This window comes from Canis aureus, chromosome 37 (genome assembly GCF_053574225.1).
Source record: "Canis aureus isolate CA01 chromosome 37, VMU_Caureus_v.1.0, whole genome shotgun sequence".
Taxonomy (NCBI): domain Eukaryota; kingdom Metazoa; phylum Chordata; class Mammalia; order Carnivora; family Canidae; genus Canis; species Canis aureus.
The window spans coordinates 2474974-2493114 of NC_135647.1; the positions used below are offsets into that span (position 1 = coordinate 2474974).

Consider the following 18141-nt stretch of genomic DNA (forward strand, 5'->3'; position numbering starts at 1 on the left):
CCAGGGGATAGCAGAGCAATGACTTGAAGGGAAAAGGTCCTGGATTTATCAGGAGGAGCAGAGTTGCCCTTCAGAGGGGAACTGATCACGGTGGATCTGTCCTGTGTGACATGAATAACTCCTTAAAGTTAAAGCTTGAAAGTACGAACTGAATCTCACATGATTTGGGAGTAAATACAAGCAATGAGGAATTTATTTTCACCCTGATTCAGGAAGAAGTCATGAATTTTTCCTAAGGCTCACTGAAATGTCTTCCATTCACCCATCTGGGTAAATAACACTAACAAGGCCTCAGTACGTAGTAGTCTACTTTTTGAGCAAATCATAGGTTAAGTTTACAAGTTCCCAATATCATCTCAGGTATATATAAAATCTATGAAACTGGAAGCCTTGTACAGAGAGAGATTTGTGCTTGTGTTGTCTTTGGTTGAGTCACTTAACCTCTCTGTGTCTCCGTTGCCCCATCTGTAAAATGGGGAAAACAGTAGTATCGACCTTATAGGTTTGGGGTGAATAAAACCAAACCATTTTGTCCAGTGCATGGTGCACGGTAAGTGCTATATGTTTTCTCTTTGATTATTATTGCTATTACTATTATCATTATTGCTCATGAAATTAGGCCCAGAGAAAAAGAAGGGGACCTATAAATTATGAATACATGCTCTTAAAGTCCTGACCTGTCTCCTTCTGTCTTTGTGGTCTGCAGCAAATCACTAACCACTCTCCATCATAGGTAACGTGAGGGTAAGTTAATACTTCTGTGACACTGAGCAGGATAGTGGAGGATGATTAACATGACCATATTTGACTTTACATGTTTTCCTGAGAAGTTGTGAGTGAAACGGTGAACGATTTGTGGATGCAACCATAAAAACTCAATTCCAGTTTATTTAAGCAATGTAAAAAACTTTTGAAGGAGATGTTCTCCTACCACCCTGACAAAAGTGCTGAGCAGGCAGGACTTTCTGTTCTGTCCTGTTTTCTAGTTTCTAGGAAAGCAAATCTAACTGATCCAGCTGGAGAGGTGCCAGCATCAGTCATCCATGATGACCCAAGACAGAGAGGAACAACATAGTGCGGACACTTAAAGCCTAGGTAAGAGGGAATACTCCTGAAGCTGTCCCCCCGAAATCTGGGGGTAACTCTCTGTTACCTAGAATCCTAATTTCCAGTGAGATCCATTTATCATATGCAAAGGTCATTTTCCTCATCTGATACACATCACCATAGGTTGGCCATGTCCTCTTTCCTGACATACTCTTTTCTTGACTTTTATGAGTCTATTCTCTTCATGCTCTTCCTCAGCATTTAGAATCTTTGGCTCCCTTCTTATTCTCTGAAGTTTGAGTCATTCCTTATTCTTTCTCCATGGGTAAATACCAGCGTTAATGTGTGCCAAGCACAGTAAAATTGCCACTCCAAATATTTAAACATTTCTTTGTACAGTCCCAAAGTTGCCTCTGAATATCAGGTTCATATCTACAACTACTTACTTGACCCTCCAATGGAATGTTGATGGGGATTTAAAAATGGTCCTGTCCCAGTTTCTGAAACCTCAGCCTGTCCCATGGTTGGTGATCATTCATCCAAGAACTTCAGCCTCATCGTAGGCTGTGGGCAAGCACACAACCTGGAGGTGCACCATCTGGTCCCAACTCCATCCCCACACCTGGCTCATCCCTAGTCAACTAGACAGAGAGAATGGTTGTATGTGGATACTGTGGATGTTGAGAAGGATGATGTGAGCTGCCCTTTAAGGAGAGAGTCTGGCACAGTGTCTTCAACACCTGGAAAGTGCTCCATCAATGTCATCCACACTTTTCTTTACCCATGAGACTGTGTTCATCAATGAATTCTTGGGACTTTCTCGTCCATAGCACCTGTAATAATTTCACCAGGGTTATTGCAATAACTCTTCCATTCTTTCTTCTGCTTGTTTCTACCTCTAAACCCACAAATACCATTTTCCACACAGCACCCTGAGTGCTTTCAAATTCTAATAGTTTCTCTTGACACAATAATTACCTGGGTGCCTTCTTTGGCCCACAAAGCCCAACATTTTCAGGCACCCGTTTAACCCTCGGCCTTATGTCCTAACACCTGACCTTTGCTTACAAGTCTCCCAGCCTCTGAGCCACCCTGGATCCCTTCCACCCCTGAGCACAAAGTCATCCCTGCCCTAGGACTTTATTGTACCAACAGTCCCTTGCCCTGGACTACCTACCCCCTAGGTCATTGGTTTCCTCATTGGAAGCATCATCTCATCACTATCAGGGCACGGCACCTGTTTTATCTCAAATGATTTCATAGCAGTGAGAACTGCTATTTGAAATGATTGAGCTGAGGCATCAGTGTGATGATGATCTCTCCTCTCTTGGTCTCTTGTCCAACACTTCCTGCTGTAGCTTAATACCTCACACAGAGGAAATCAATATCTGACCAAATAAAGGAATTGCTTCAACTCTCCTCTGATTTTTCTTTCCTCATTTTTAAACAAGATTTTATTTGAGAGAAATCGAGAGCACAAGAGTGGGGTGGGTGTAGAGGGAGAAGCAGGTTCCCCTCAGAGCAGGGAACCCAAATGTGGGGCTTGAACCCAGGTCCCTGGGATCATAACCGGAGGTAAAGGCAGATGCTGAACTGACAGAGCCACCCAGGCACTCCTGATTTTCCTTTCCTCATATGTCATAAGCTCAACTTTACCATCAGAACCCCACCCCCCACCCCCCACCCCAGGAAGGGCTTTTGTTTGGCTTGTTCTCCATGTATCAGATGTTCTCAAAGCAGAGTAGCTACAAGCAACATTTGTATCTGTGGAAACTTGTTAGGAAGCCAAGTTCCCAGATTTTGCCCAGAGCCAAGGAACAGAATCTCTGGGAGTGGGGCCAGTAATCTGTCCTCCAGCAAGCCTCCAGGTGATTTTGATGCACTCATAAGGTTAGAAGCCCTGCTCTGAACCCTCAGGACATAATTGTTTGGCACCTGGATAGGAATGACCAAATGGATGCTCTTTCTTTCTGCCTAGAAGGCTTTGTATCAGGCAGTGCCATGACCTCCCCCCACCCATTTTCTCTAACGTTTTTCAGTGTTGTCCGGGTCTCCCCTTGCTGGTTGTCCTGTGCTCCAGGGAAGGCAGAGTTTCTCACTAGTCTCAGGGATCAGGTCCTGATTCAACTGCAGTAGTCCTGAGGGTCCCAGCCACTTAGTAATGATTAGTCTGGGGCTGGGAATACAGCCAGTCCTTTGTGGCTGGCTGTGAGAGACTTTATTAGTGTGGCTCAGCTTCTCCAATAGCGTTTAGATTGAGCGGAAAGGTGAGTTGTTGATTTAAAAAACTGTGCGTGCGAAAAAAAAACAAAAAAACAAAACTGTGCGTGCGTGTGTTTGTTAGGGATGCAGTGGAATTAAGGACATTTCAGGCAGAGAACATTTTAAAATTCTGGAGGCTGGAGTCGTCACAGGGAACTCCTGACAGTGAAAAAAAGCAAACCAAGAAAAAAAAAAAAAAAGAATACTAATAATAAAAAAATTAGGGAAATAGCAAGAGGGAAAGAATCCTCTGAGATTTGGTTTGAGTTTTAGGTGAGGGGCAGGCTATGGGCTCGATTTCTGATGTTGTGCAGTAGGGGAGGGGTCCCTGAAAGGCCCTGAGAGGAATAATACATGAGCAGGTGCTTTATTCCAGAACTGGGCTCCCTCTGGTATGGAAAGTAGATTCTCTACGCACAGGAGAGTTTGGTATTATCTCAGACTGGAACAAGAGGATCAGAATTTGAAGTGCAGTTTTAATCTGGCAACCAGAAAATACTTGTTTCCTTGTGATTGTTTGCCTTTTTGGGAGAATAAGGGATAGAGGAGGACAGAGTTAGCTATTCCTGGGTGCATTAGGTCTTTCCGTTCACAGGTGAGGTGTTCTGGACCCAATCTTTCTCACCTAACTTCGAAAAGGAAGCCTCCACATGGCAGCGTGCGGAGAAATGAGGCAAGGAGACAGATTCTACTTTTGACTTTCGGGGTGTAGGCTCTTGGGCATCATCAGGTGCTCACAAACCACAAACCTTCCAGACCTTGGTGTCCAGCATCACAATGTTAAAACGCACGTCCTGCTCTTCTCCGCTCTCTGAGCCCGGGTGTCGGGGCTTCTCTCCGGGATCACTGAGCTGGGGGCCCGGGGCTGGAGACAGGACAGGTGGACGGCTCGGAGGGGACTCGCCCGTGACAGAAAAGGCTGGACTCGGGGTGCTGAGCCAGCCTTCTCCTCCTGTGGCTGCGCTAGGGAGGACACGGAGGCGGCTGAAGGCCCAGAAAGGTCTTCGCAGGTCATGTGGGAGTCAGGGAGGAGAGCGCGAGGGGAACGCAGTCTTCCCCGTAACCCCTAAGCATCAAATGTAACGATCGCCTTTTCAGAGCAGCTGAGGAAGGGAAGGGTACAGCCACGCCCGCTAACTAGGGACCTGTGTCCGGACTGGAGCGTTCAGCCGCCCGACACACTTACAGACCCGCAGCAGGTGTCCAGCCAGGTCCCGGACAGCCCGGAGCAAGCGAGTGGGGCAGAGGGAGGCGGGCGTGGGAGGGGGGAGGCGGGGAGGAATCCGAGCCACACAACCCGGGGTGGCGAGCCCTGTGGCACCGAAGAGGAACCCTCGCCTGTAGGAGGCGCGCTTTTCAAAGGTCCCTGTGGCCGTCCCCACCCTGTGGGGCGACACTGAACAGAAGGCGGGAGCCCGGGGCCTCCAGGTCAGCCCTCGGAGCTTAGAGATCCCTCCAGCACTGCCCGCGCCCGAACACCTGTCAGGAAGGCGATCCGGGGCTCCAAGGGCGAGGGCTGCGAGTGGGGACCATTCCAGTGCGCGTTCGTTCCCGCTGCTGGGGACGCGTGTGCACACCACGGCTGTCAGAGTCACGGGCGGGGAGCCCGCCACCCGCCCTCGGCTACGGGCGGTGGCGTCCCGGAGGTCCCTACTAACCTGACCGGACCCCAAGCTACGAGTACAGCGAGTGCCAGTCGCACAGCTCTGCTGGTGAAACCGTGTGGCTCTGAAAAGAGCCTTTGGGTTGGATGGTGCCTCGGAGAGCGCTCACTTGGAGCTGGTGTACTTGGTGACGGCCTTGGTGCCCTCGGACACGGCGTGCTTGGCCAGCTCCCCGGGCAGCAGCAGGCGCACGGCCGTCTGGATCTCCCTGGACGTGATGGTCGAGCGCTTGTTGTAATGCGCCAGGCGCGACGCCTCGCCCGCGATGCGCTCGAAGATGTCGTTGACGAACGAGTTCATGATGCCCATGGCCTTGGACGAGATGCCCGTGTCGGGGTGCACCTGCTTCAGCACCTTGTACACGTACACCGAGTAGCTCTCCTTGCGGCTGCGCTTGCGCTTCTTGCCGTCCTTCTTCTGCGCCTTGGTCACCGCCTTCTTGGAGCCCTTCTTCGGGGCCGGCGCGGACTTGGCGGGCTCGGGCATACCGACTCGGCTTTCTCCGGAGAAGAGAAAATGGAGTCCGCCTCGGGAGCCTGTCTATTTGTAGCCAACGTTATGCAAATGAAGGATAGGCTCTGCCACCGCTGATTCGTCGGCTTGTGTACGGCCTGCCGTCTAGTGATTGGCTGGAGTTCTGCTCTCCCATTGGTCAGATCTTGATGCAGCGGGTCAGCCTGGCTGCTTTAGTGAAAGGAGTTTTATTACAGTAAGATCTGATTATTAATAGGAATGCCGATTAACTTATGGTTTAATATTCAATATTAGAAATCACACTCTTGTATTTTCGAATGCCAGGTAGGCAATCTAGTGTATAACATATTCAGAATTTTTATAGTGTAGTTGTTCAGGAGGGGCCACTGCCCTGCAGTTGTGAGTCTTTGGAGTGTGGGTTATTTTGAGTTGAAGGCACTTGAGACCCCGCATGCTTGAGATATTTTTCTTCTTCTCTTAACGATAGAGGAGAATCTAAATTGGCTAAAGGGTACCTTTCTCGAATAAGTATTATTAACAGAGATCAATTTTATATCAGTGACACACACCTATGGTAGGTCAAACATCTATCAAACATCTGCTCTAGGGAGTGCGTTGGGTTCCTCTCAAACTCCTTCGGCGAAGCGGACTCCATTTTCTCTTCTGAGATATAATATATATATATATCTGTTATATATATATATATAACTATATATACTGTATAGTATATATGTGTATGGTGTATATATATACTAGTTTCCTTAGTTTACTGTGATATATATATCCTGTATAGTATATATATAAATATATATCTATATCTATCTATATCTATCTATCTATATCTATATCTATATCTATATCTATATCTATATATATATATCTGCTTCATTTTCCCTGTCTTTGGAATATCCATGTCTTTGTGAATTCCCCATATGTACAGTGTATGGTTGGTTTTCTCTTTTTAAGTCTTTTCATACCAATTTGAGTCTAGCCTCAGGGAGCTTTGAAGGGACAGGATTATTTGCTCCCCTACAGCTGTCCTAAATGCCAGGATACTTTAACTCCTCGGATACTTCTTGCCCCAGACTCTGCTGCAGCTTAGAAACTTAGGAGATCTGCCACATTGCTGGCATCAGGTAAGATTTATCATGTCTGCCTCTTTTAGTCTCTGTGGAGTGCGAGGGTAGTGATGGAGCTAGAATGGTAAGAATTCTTTTTCTCTCTTTCTACGTTTAGATTAGGAACAGAGAATATTTGTGGAACTAGTTTCTTGGACTAAATGACTCTGCTTAATTTGACAGAGTACTCTTTGGTAACTAACTGATCCTTTTCCTCCCAGAGATGGTCTTTGCTTTTTTTTGTTGTTGTTGTTTTTGTTTTGTCTGTGTCTTTTATGCTGTTTGTGGTCTCTTGCTAAGGGACTTCTTGGGAGCCAAGGCATCATAATTTGTGGGTATGGATTGAGCACTCTAAAGCTATTTGAATGCTGGCAGGCGCAAGAAGAAGACACTCATGATAGGATAGGTTGGTCTGGAAAGGGTTATGTTGACACTAGGTCACCCCCAAACTCAAGTAAACTTCGTGAAGTAAGTACACTGGAAAAGAACATGGAGTCCCAACTCCACAGCACATACTTCCCAGGTATTAGTGTGGCTCCAGGAGACCGAAGGCTTTGATCTGTTACTATTTTCCTTTTGTCTTGTTCTATGTCCTAAGAGCTTGGCTTTTGCCCAACGCGAAAATTCTCTTTGGTCTCCCCTGTCACCATCGGGAGGGTGCACTTACCAGGGTGCACCTTGGTGGGCAATTGAATCCACTGGGGATCAGAATTTCTCTGTTCAGCTGTGTCATGAGAGGTTCCAGTTCATAGGCATCTTTGTCATCTCAGCATTCCTTCCTCGTTAGTGCTGGAAAGTCTCTTTCCAGAAGCGCCTACCTGATATCATGAATTAGTGGATCTGAGACTGGAGATGTATCACATTGTCATGAGAGACCAGGCACATCTCATTCATTATACCATCCTTACTGCCTGCGCAATGAAGGTCTTTGCTCTCTTAGACTAATTTCATACGTGCACTTTTGGATCAGGGTGGCTGCATCGTCTGCATCCTCTCTAGACACCTATTGTGTCTTTGGTTAAGCCATTAGAAAGCTCATTGGTTTAAGTGACTATTAACAGGGGACGCCTGGGTGGCTCAGCGGTTGAGCATCTGCCTTTGGCTCTGGGCCTGATCCTAGGGTCTGGGATCGAGTCCCACATCAGTTTCCCTGAGAGGAGCCTGTTTCTCCCCCTGCCTATGTCTCTGCTTCTCTCTCTGTGTCATTTCATGAAGAAATAAATGAAGTCTTAAAAAAAAGCAAGAGAAGTCACTATTAATAGATCCTACGCATGAATGGCCACACAAAGTATCATTCATTTATTTTTACAATGGATCCTTTAAATTGACTGTATTAAAAAATATATATTAAGGAGCCCTGGCTTGCCTTATAGTGGCTCACCTTAGGGACTCCATTAACAAGATAAAGACCAGAAATCAGACGCAAGACAAAAGGAAATGTCCACAGGCAATGTAAATTCTCCTTCTTAAAGTTTGGCTGCAACTGCCTGTTTTAATTCCCCTTTCCTACAAGATTTACAGAGATCACTCTGGCTTAATCTCTAGGTTCAAAATATACATGTTGCTCAGGTAAATGCTGAAAGCCAGAAAATGAGTTTTACAAAAGCAGCAGGAGATTAGCAGTAAAGGTTGCTTTGGTCCTACCTGCCTTAGCTCTGTAATCAAGTTCTGCAAGCCTCAAGCATGCCTATACAATCAATGCCCTTTGCAGGAGTATGCTAGATTGACTGCCCTCCTGTCTCCACCCAGCCCCACAACTACACAACAGCAAAATCCCGTTCCCCTGGATCACAGCAGAGCTTTTCAATTATAAAGCCCCTTTACTTCTACTCTGAAAAGATTCTACCACATTTTGGGAGTGATTTGAAAGATTACTTGACTGTATTCACAACTTTGGCTTCTGAGGAAATACATAACCAAAATATCCCTTAGGCCCTCCCATAAATGATTTACAAAAGGCCAATATTCAGGGGCTAATAGAAGCCCAGTTTAAATTGTGTATCCAGAAAAACAAGGCTGTTGTTTAAATGCTTTAGATAGACTTTACAAAGGCATAAATTTTGGGCTCCTAATTTGGTTAAAATTCTCTGTAGTATGAAGAAGTAAATTCACTTAAAAAGATGGGCCAATCCTTTGATATAATCCAGTCTTTTGGGAATTAGGAATAACTCTCCTTATTTTACAAATCTCTACAGAATCTCTACAACTCTAGAAACAAGTTAAAGACCACCTGTCTTTACGAATCTCCAAACCTTGCATATTCCTTTCAAAATGTTTGTGGATATTATTTTAAAAATCAGCATATTGGAACAAAATTGTTCTGTACTTTAAAAAGAGGAGTAAGTTTTTAATAGGAATTACCCTGAAACTCTAGACAAAAATTTCTTTTGCATTCTCAGTCCCTTGAGATTATAAATCTTACCATGTAAGAAATATAAACACATTCCACAGTTTCCTGAGACTGAATTTATTTTTTTTTATTATTTATTTATTTATTTATTTATTTATTTATTTATTTATTTATTTTTTGAGACTATATTTAAAAAGAAGAGAGGGTAGGGTGGAGGGAAAGAGGCCTTTTTAAAATGCAGGGGATGCCTGAGTGGCTCTGCCGTTGAGCACTGGCCTTTAGCTCATGTCCTGATCCCACAACTCCGGGATCGTGTCCCACATCCGGCTCCCTACATGCAGCCTGCTTCTCCCTCTGCCTCTCTCTCTCTCTGTGTGTCTCACAGAAATAAATAAATAAAATCTTTAAGAAAAAATAAATAAAATTAAATGCAAACTTCTGAAAAGCGCTTTTATGGCCAGAGTATACAGTACCTGTGATAACAGGCAGAGATGCTCCAATATCCACCTTCAAGAAAACTTATATACTCTCTCTCTGCTTTTGATATACATTTTCTACCTCCATTTTCTCTAAGACCCAGAGGCAGTCTTTTTGACATGCAAACTTTAGGGAGAAGGTTTTCATAAAAATAGATAGATAGATAGATAGATAGATAGATAGATAGATAGATGGAACTATTTAAAAATTAGGCCTAGTAGCGCCTGGATTGCTCAGTTGGTTACATGTCTGACTCTTGATTTCAGCTCAAGTCATGATCTCAGAGTGGTGAATTCAAGTCCTGCTTTGGGCTCTGTGCTTGGTGTGGAGTCTGAGATTCTCTCCTTCTCTGTCCCTCTGCCCCTCCCCCTGCTTTCTCTCTCTCTCACTCTCTCTCTCCCCCTTCCTCATATAAACAGATAAATAAAAAAAAAAAAAATTGGGCCTACAATATCCTCTCCACAAATATCAAAATTTTGTTTGTATCTTGTCTGTATTTTGTGGTGTGTGTGTGTGTGTGTGTGTGTGTCCATGTATGTTTTAATGTGAGATATTTGCTCTATCTCTGGATGGTATTGGTATAGTTAACACATACAAGTACTCTATTTAGTTTGAAGGTACATGTTTGTAGAGATTGGGCATTCCAACATTCAGAAAGTTAAAAATAAATTTAAACTCATGTAATCTGAGAAAATATTTGGTATTAAGCTAAATTAAGTTTGTTGGCTTAATTAAAATAGTTATGTTTTTAGAGTTCTCACCATTAAATATAAAATTTTTATTCTGCTTCTGTTTAGTAAAAGTCAAATAAGTTCATGGTATTTCTGTTGCAAAATTTGTCTGAAAGAAAAAAGCTTAGACTAATGTTGAGTCTGTCTAATGCCTCATGAAGTTTTTGTGGACAGTGATGTGGGAAAGAAAGGAAGAAGAAAAATTTCTAAATTTCCTTACAACTTATAGCCCACTGACACGTCCTTGAAACAGGCAGAGTGACCTTCCTCTAGGGACTCAGCTGCCTGGTGTTCATACTTTGCTAAGGGCAGAAGGCAATCTTAGCCCAACCCCAGGATCCTGTAAGTCTACTTTATTTATTTATTTATTTATTTATTTATTTATTTATTTATTTTTAAGATTTTATTTATTTATTCATGAGAGACACACAGAGAGAGGGAGGTAGAGACACAGGCATAGGGAGAAACAGGCTCCATGCAGGGAGCCTGGCATGGGACTCAATCCGGGGTCTCCAGGATCAGGCCCTGGGCTGAAGGCGGCACTAAACCAATGAGCCACGAGGCCTGCCCTATAAGTCTATGTTAACGTATAAAAACTTCTTTAGAAATTTCCTTTATCTCTACCCACCAAGGTATCTATTAGCAATCATCCTCTAAGCATATGGCCCACCGATAGAAGTCTGAAGTATCTCATGACTCGGGTTTTATTAGACAGGAATAAATGACCTTTCTCTACAACAGCTAGCCCCTCAAGGTCCTGGCAACCTTGTGTGAAAATTCCTTAGAAAAAAAAAAAAGAAAGAAAGAAAATTCCTTAGACTGTGCTCTCCCTAACCCCCTTCCAACTTGAGTGCATGTAATAGGCCATTTCTCATGAGCTCAGGGCAGCTCTTCCTGCCCTTGAGTACTGTCCCTGGGCTTTAGTAAAATCACCTTTTTTGCACTAGACATGTCTCAAGAATTCTTTCTTGGCCATCGGCTTCGAGCCCTCACTCTTTCCTACATCAAGTAGTCTATGCATAATTGTTAAAAGAAGTAAATGAAATAGATAAAAATAAAATGAAAAGCTTTGTAGGTAACTTCTAACTAGCTTCCAAAATCTTTGGAAAGCTAAAAATTTCAAAGTTTTGCTAAGTTAAATGATGAGTAAAGCGAGGTTGGTTAGTAATCTAGATCTCTTCCGAGTCAGAGAAAATAATGAACCATTAAGTACTGAACATGTCTATCTACTTCTGTCTTATTATAGAGAAACTAAAGATAAATTTGGGTCTGTTAGTAAACACATTTTATGCTTTATTGAAAGATTATATTATAAAAATACATGTTTCTAAAATAATGAAACATATTAATAAATTTGGCAACCTGAAGAGTTCTGATATAACGGTTCACAACTAGTTTTCACTAGAAATTAAGGTTTCATTAAGCATTAAGAATATTAAGAAATGTAATTAAGGCTACTGGAAATGACAATTCTATGTGAGGAAAGTAAGATAGTGTTTTTGCTAAGAAGCAGCATGAAAAATAAAAGTACATAATTGTTGAGACTGAAAAGGAAGTATTACAGCAAGACTGGTTATTATAGAGGGAAAATTTAGGTCACAATTTGAGTGCTAAATAAAGAAAGTTGTACATTTAGAAGGAAAAACTCTTTGGGAAGAAACTTTATGTGTGGTCAGTAGTGGCTAAGATTAGGATAAATTTAAATAAGTAAATAAGATTTATTTATGTATTTATGTCTTTATTCATGAAAGACCCAGAGAGAGACAGAGAGAGACAGAGAGAGGCAGAGACATAGGCAGAGGGAGAAGCAGGCTCCTGGCAGGGAGCCAGAGTGGGACTCCAGGATCATACCCTGGGCCGAAGGCAGGTGCTCAATTGCTGAGCCACCCAGGCATCCCAGTAAACAAGTTTAATATCAAAAGTACAAGGGTGCAAAGTTTCTGTTTTCTCTTTGTTGGAAGAACAAAGTTTTCTTAAACTGTTGCTTTGCCCTTTATGAGAAATTGTAAACAATAGTTGTTCTTTACTTTTTAAATTATCTGCCTAGAAAAACTAGCTAATTATATATTGTTTCATAATGATTGTGATCCTATTTAATCAAATGCTCAAACCTTGTGTTACTTTTTTTGGACATACTTCCCACAATCAAATTCTAAAATGAAGTCTCTTGAGCAGAATCTAAGTGCAATTTCCCACCAGACCCCAGGTAGATTAAACAAAAACAAAAAAAAAAAATTTTTTTTTTTAGAAATAAAACTAATTAGGCTTATTTAGTAAGTGAAATTACATGAGAAGCATTGCCAACAAGGTGATATTAAACCCTGTTAGGTTATATTTATGTAGACCTGTTATCTAAAATTATGTGAAACTCCTAGAAATATGTCTTGGTATGTTATTATTTTAAAGTATTGTATGTCACAAAAAAAAATCAAATTTCCTTGTCAATCACATTGTAATGAACTCTAATCAGATCCTTAACTATGGCCATTTTTAAGACTTTATCATTTACAGACAGTTATACTTTTACTTAGATGCCACTATAAAAGTTTCCTGCAAACGTGCTACATCTTTAGTGACAGTTATGGAAAAAATTCCACGTATAGGTGTCTGGTAACCTTAAGATCATAAAACTGAATTACGTTGGGGAGCCTGCCTGGGTGGCTTAATTGGCTAAGCGTCCAACTCTTGATTTCGGTTCATGATCTTGGGGTCATGAGAGGAGCCTCACTTTGGGCTCTGCACTGGGCTTGGAGCCTGCTTCAGATTCTCTCTCTTCCTCTGCTCCTCTCCCCTTAGTCGCTCTCTCTAAAAAACTAAAACCAAAACCAAAATACTGAACTATGTAAAGATTTCCAGGACTAGTGGAAAGATTGTATTCAAACAGAACAAGAATTAATAACATGGGATTGAATGACTTGAGGAAAATAATTATACTTTTTATGACTTTTCGTTTCAAACATTACTGGCTTTTTTTTTTTTTTTTTTTAAAGACTTTATTCATTCATGAGAGACACAGGGAGAGAGGCAGAGACAGAGGCAGAGGGACAGGCAGGCTCCCCACCCAGGGCCTCATGCAGGATTAGGTCCTGGGACTCTGGGATCAAGACCTGAGCCAAAGGCAGAGGCTGAACAACTGAGCCACTCAGGCGCCTCAAAACATTACTGATTTTTAAAAAAATGCCTCTTCCCCACCCCCACCCCAGATTTAAGAATCTCTCAGGTTACCTAACTTACAACAATTTGACAAAATACGCCTTTGTGAACCAATTGAAAAATTTATCTTCTCGCCTTACCTGAATGCTCTGGAAAATCTCAGTGAGAATTCTTATATTTTTATGGCAATATATTTATTTGCATAAGTGCAATAAACATGTGTTCTCCTTATGACAAGACATAATTGGAAACAGTAGTTCTATTACAGGGGCTTTGACTGGATGTCATATTTGAGAGAATGGCATAGACTCAGATATAATTAGGCAGGTTTAAGGAACTAAAGCTGATTTTATGGAGCCAATAAAGACCCCTGGAAATGTTACCCTGATACCTTGGTTTCTGAATTCCAAACAACCTTACTAGGTGAGTAGAGGTTACTTCCTGGCATGTGCAGGAACCCCAGGATATATTGGGGACCTCGAGAAGAGTGGAATTCACCCAAACGTATGGGTATTGCAGATTAGGTCTGATGGCAAGGATTTGGCTTGGCTTCTGGCCTTAAGAGAATTTAAAGTTCGATTTAGAGATTCCCCCAAAAGTTGAAAATAGAGCTGCCCTATGACCTAGCAATTGCAGTCTTGGATATTTACTCCAAAGATAGAAATGTAGTAATCCGAAGGGGCACCTGTACCCCAATGCTTATAGCAGCAATGTCCACAATAACCAAATTATGGAAAGAGCCCAGATGTCCATCAACAGATGAACAGAAAAAGAAGATGTGGAATATTATGGAATATTCCAATGGAATATTACTCAGCCTTTGAAAAATGAAATCGGGCCATTTGCAACAACATGGATGGAAGTGAGGGTATTATGCTAAGTGAAATGAGTCAATCAGAGAAAGACAAATATCATATAACCTCACTCATTGTGGAATTTAAGAATCAAAACAGAGGGTCATAGGGGAACAGAGGGAAAAAAATAAGATGAAATCAGGGAGGGAGACAAACTGTAAGAGACTTAATCATAGGAAACAAACGGAGGGTTGCTGGAGGGAAGGGGTGTGAGGGGACGGGGTAACTTGGTGATGGCCATTAAGGAGGGCATATGATTGGAGCATCTAGGTGGTTCAGTTGGGTAAGTGTTTCCCTTTGGCTCAGGTGGTGATCCCAGGCTCCCTGCTCAGCAGGGGGTCTGCTTGGTCCTCTACCCCTCCCCCTGCTCATCCTTGTACTCTCTCCCTCCTCTCTCTCTCTCTCTCTCTCTCAAATAAATAAAATCTTAAAAAAAGGGAAGACACGTGATGTAATGGGCACTGGGTGTTATATGCCATTGATAAAATACTGACCACTACTCCTGAAACCAGTAATAATATATGTTAATTAACTGAATTTAAATTTTAAAAATCTAAAAAATTATTTAAAAAAAGGTTTGATCTGGAGACTCTTTGTGAAACCTCCAGCATTACAGATTTTAAAAAGTCTATAGGGTTAACCACTGTTCTTGCTGCACTTATATAAATAATCAGGCCAAGATTTTTCTGATACTAGACTCATTTTGGAAACAAAATACTTTTATTGTGGCTATCTTTGGTAAAAATGGGGGGAGTATAGAGAGAAAATATGTTTCAATAACATATCTTTGTAGATACACTATTTCAATACTATCCATTACAAACTGAACTAGATCGTAATTTCTTCTTAGTGTCCTCCAACGCGTGGCTTCAAGTCTCCAAACTAACCTTTTGATTCTTCTCCCATCTCTCTGACTTCAAATCCTTTGAGATCTAAGACTTCCCTTTCTCCTGGAGCCCTGGCAAACATAAGTATAAATGACTTGATGTGAAGAAAGTGCCATAATAGCTCATGCATAGACAGTCTTTGTCCTGTTGCTCTATGGGCCACTCAAGAGATCCCCAGAGACATCTGAAGTGTAATCTAGGAAGATCCATCAGATTGCCAATGTGTGACCTCATTCTAATTAAAGATGCTTCAAGTTTGACTTCAGAAGTTTTCTCAACTGGCTATCCTGAGACTCAAAAACTGGGTTAAGGGGAACCCTGGGTGGCTCAGCGGTTTAGCACTTGCCTTTGGCCCAGGGCATGATCCTGGAGTCCCGGGATCGAGTCCCATGTCTGGCTCCTGGCATGGAGCCTGCTTCTTCCTCCTCCTGTGTCTCTACCTCTCTCTCTCTCTCTCTCTCTCTCTGTATGTCCATCATAAATTAAGAAAAACAAAACAAAAAAAACTGGGTTAACATTTGATCCAAACATTAACCATTGCTTCTCTTTTGTTTCCATAGAAATTTCTCTTATTTAGTGCCTGATTAGGCCTAAACTGGAGAATACAACTGGATCACTGCCTCCTGAAATGAGTTTGACTAAACTGCCCCATTGTCAGGACTAGGAGACTAGATCAATGAGATGAAACAACCTACCAGCTCAACTTTTAATATGTAAAACTCCCAAGGAATTTTTAGATGGGGAAACTGAAGAACAGTCACGACCATTCCACTCCAAATGTACCACTTTGGCATGTCGATTATTTTGAGTTAAAGGCACTTGATACCCCACAGTCTCAGGAGAACTTTTGTCCCTCTCTTAACCAAACAGAAGATTCTAAATTGGTGGTCTTTCCTAGAAAAAGAGTTATTAACAGAGATAAATTTTATCTGAGTGACTCATTTTTCATTTTTTAAAAGATTATTTATTTATTCACGAGAGAGAGAGAGAGAGAGAGAGACAGAGACATAGGCAGAAGCAGGCTCCCTCTGGGGAGACTGATGAAGGACTTGATCCCAGGACCCTGAGATCAGGATCTGAGCTGAAGGCCGACGCTCAACCACTGAGCCACCCAGGCATTCCTCTGAGTGACCCATTTGTACGGTAGGGCAAACATCTAATTACCAAACATCTGCTCTTCTTATCCCTCTGTGAATTACCTTCCCTCTCTATGAAGACCCAGACCCCTGCCCTGTCTCCTTCATTCAGAACAACAAATATACCTTATTTTGCCTGTCTTTGAAATTCCCATATCTATGTGGCTTCCCCATACAGACAGTATTAAATTTGATTTTCAAGTCTTTATCTTCCCATATCAATTTGATTCTTAGTCCAGCTAAAAGGACCTTGAATTGTAGAGAAATTCTTCCTCCCCAACATTAGAGTTCTGGAATGTGCACAATATTTTATCTTTTTATGCTGCTTATATTTTTCTATAAACCAAGAAAGTATGTATGATACAAAATGCATAAAAACGTGCTCCTCTTGAGTCTGAAAACAAATCATGCATGGATTTGTAAAATACTAATAAAGAAAAAATAAGGATGGGGGAAAATATGCCTGGAAAATGTTACCAAGAGACAGCAAGTACAGCAATAATAATATTAAACAAATTTGAAGGCTCAAAGTATTCGATGAGAGGTACACTGTAAGGACTTTTGGTTCCAGTGTGGACAAGAAAATATTCTGGAAAGCCACCCTGAAGCAAAATAGCTAAGAACTAGATAAACTGCAAAAACACTGTAACACATCATGGCCCAGGGAAGAAGAAACCAAGGAAAACACCCCAAATCTCCAAGAACAATACACATCTAGGAGCTGAAGCCTCATAAACACAGCTGATTGGGTTCCCTGGGGGCAAATACCATGATCAGATTCTGCACTTTGTCAATTAATGCCAGCCTCTTCGGAAAAAGAGGATTCTAGGCTTTTCAACTGAACTGGAGACAGCTAGCATGGGGCCACGGCTCTTGAGAAAGCTTGGGCTTGAGGAAACAATTCTATTAAAGATTTCTAAGAAGGAAACCTGTTTGTCTCAGAAGTGGCACTGTGGAGAAAGGCAGAGGAATTTTACCATAAGGATTTCTCCAAAGGCCTAGAGTCTAGACTTTCAGAGAAAGTTACCTGAAATTAAGGAGTGGTGGGCGCCCTCTAGTGTCTCAGGGACTCAAACTTAAACCTTTTCCAGGAAGGAAGCATCTTTAACCCAAGTTGTCTAGGTAGGTATGCATTATTTACTATCTATCTATCTATCTATCTATCTATCTATCTATCTATCTATCATCTATCTACCTATCTATCCATCCATCCATCTATCTATCCATCCATCCACCTACCTACCTATTTATCTATCGATCATCTATCTAAGTATTCACGTATTATTTGCTGAGCGCATGTTAAACACCAAGCCCTCTCCGAGCAGTCTGGAGTGTACAAATATAAACGCAAATTAATGTGACCTAATGGAGGAAGAGACCACACTGTGACAAGTTAGGCTTCCAAATAAAGAGATCACCTCCTGTCCCTCAGACAAATAATTTCAGATATTGAAATTATACTTAAAGTTTAACGAAGTAAAAATGCAATAATGTAGGTAAGAAGCAAGGGACATTCAGAACAAGGCCCATTTTTAAAACTAATGACAGAACTTCCGGTCATGAGAAAGAACTATACTCCCTAATGACAAAATAAAAATCCCCTGGTAAGATGCAACATTCAGGGTCTTGATGCACCTGACCACACAGCCACTATGTATGGCGGGAACTGCCAGAATTAGAACTTCATGTTTTTAACTGTAGGGCACGTTTTCAGCATGGTACTCTTGGAATCTCATATAACCAAGGAAAACGCTTACGGTTATAGAAGAATGAACAAACAATGAACATACTTCATCTGTGATTTCTGCACCTAACGCATACAAATATCTGATTTATTACAAGGTATACATTTAATAATTTCAAACTTCAACTCTGGCTTCAGAAAAATAACAATAGATACCCCAAAAAAACAGTTTCACATATACTGAACTCATCATCATTTAGCTAAACTGTAATAGAAGGGACTTTTCTAAGATAGAAAAGAAAAA

General features: G+C 41.8%; 1 protein-coding gene across 1 annotated transcript; it reads right to left on the reverse strand.

Annotated features, from left to right (window-relative positions):
* Positions 1 to 3765: 3765 nt before the first annotated feature.
* LOC144306438 (histone H2B type 1-C/E/F/G/I) lies at positions 3766 to 5491 on the reverse strand. Its single transcript, XM_077885855.1, has one exon. It carries the CDS (start codon positions 5457 to 5459, stop codon positions 5079 to 5081), a length of 381 nt encoding a protein of 126 aa, XP_077741981.1. The 5' UTR covers positions 5460 to 5491; the 3' UTR covers positions 3766 to 5078.
* Positions 5492 to 18141: the final 12650 nt, after the last annotated feature.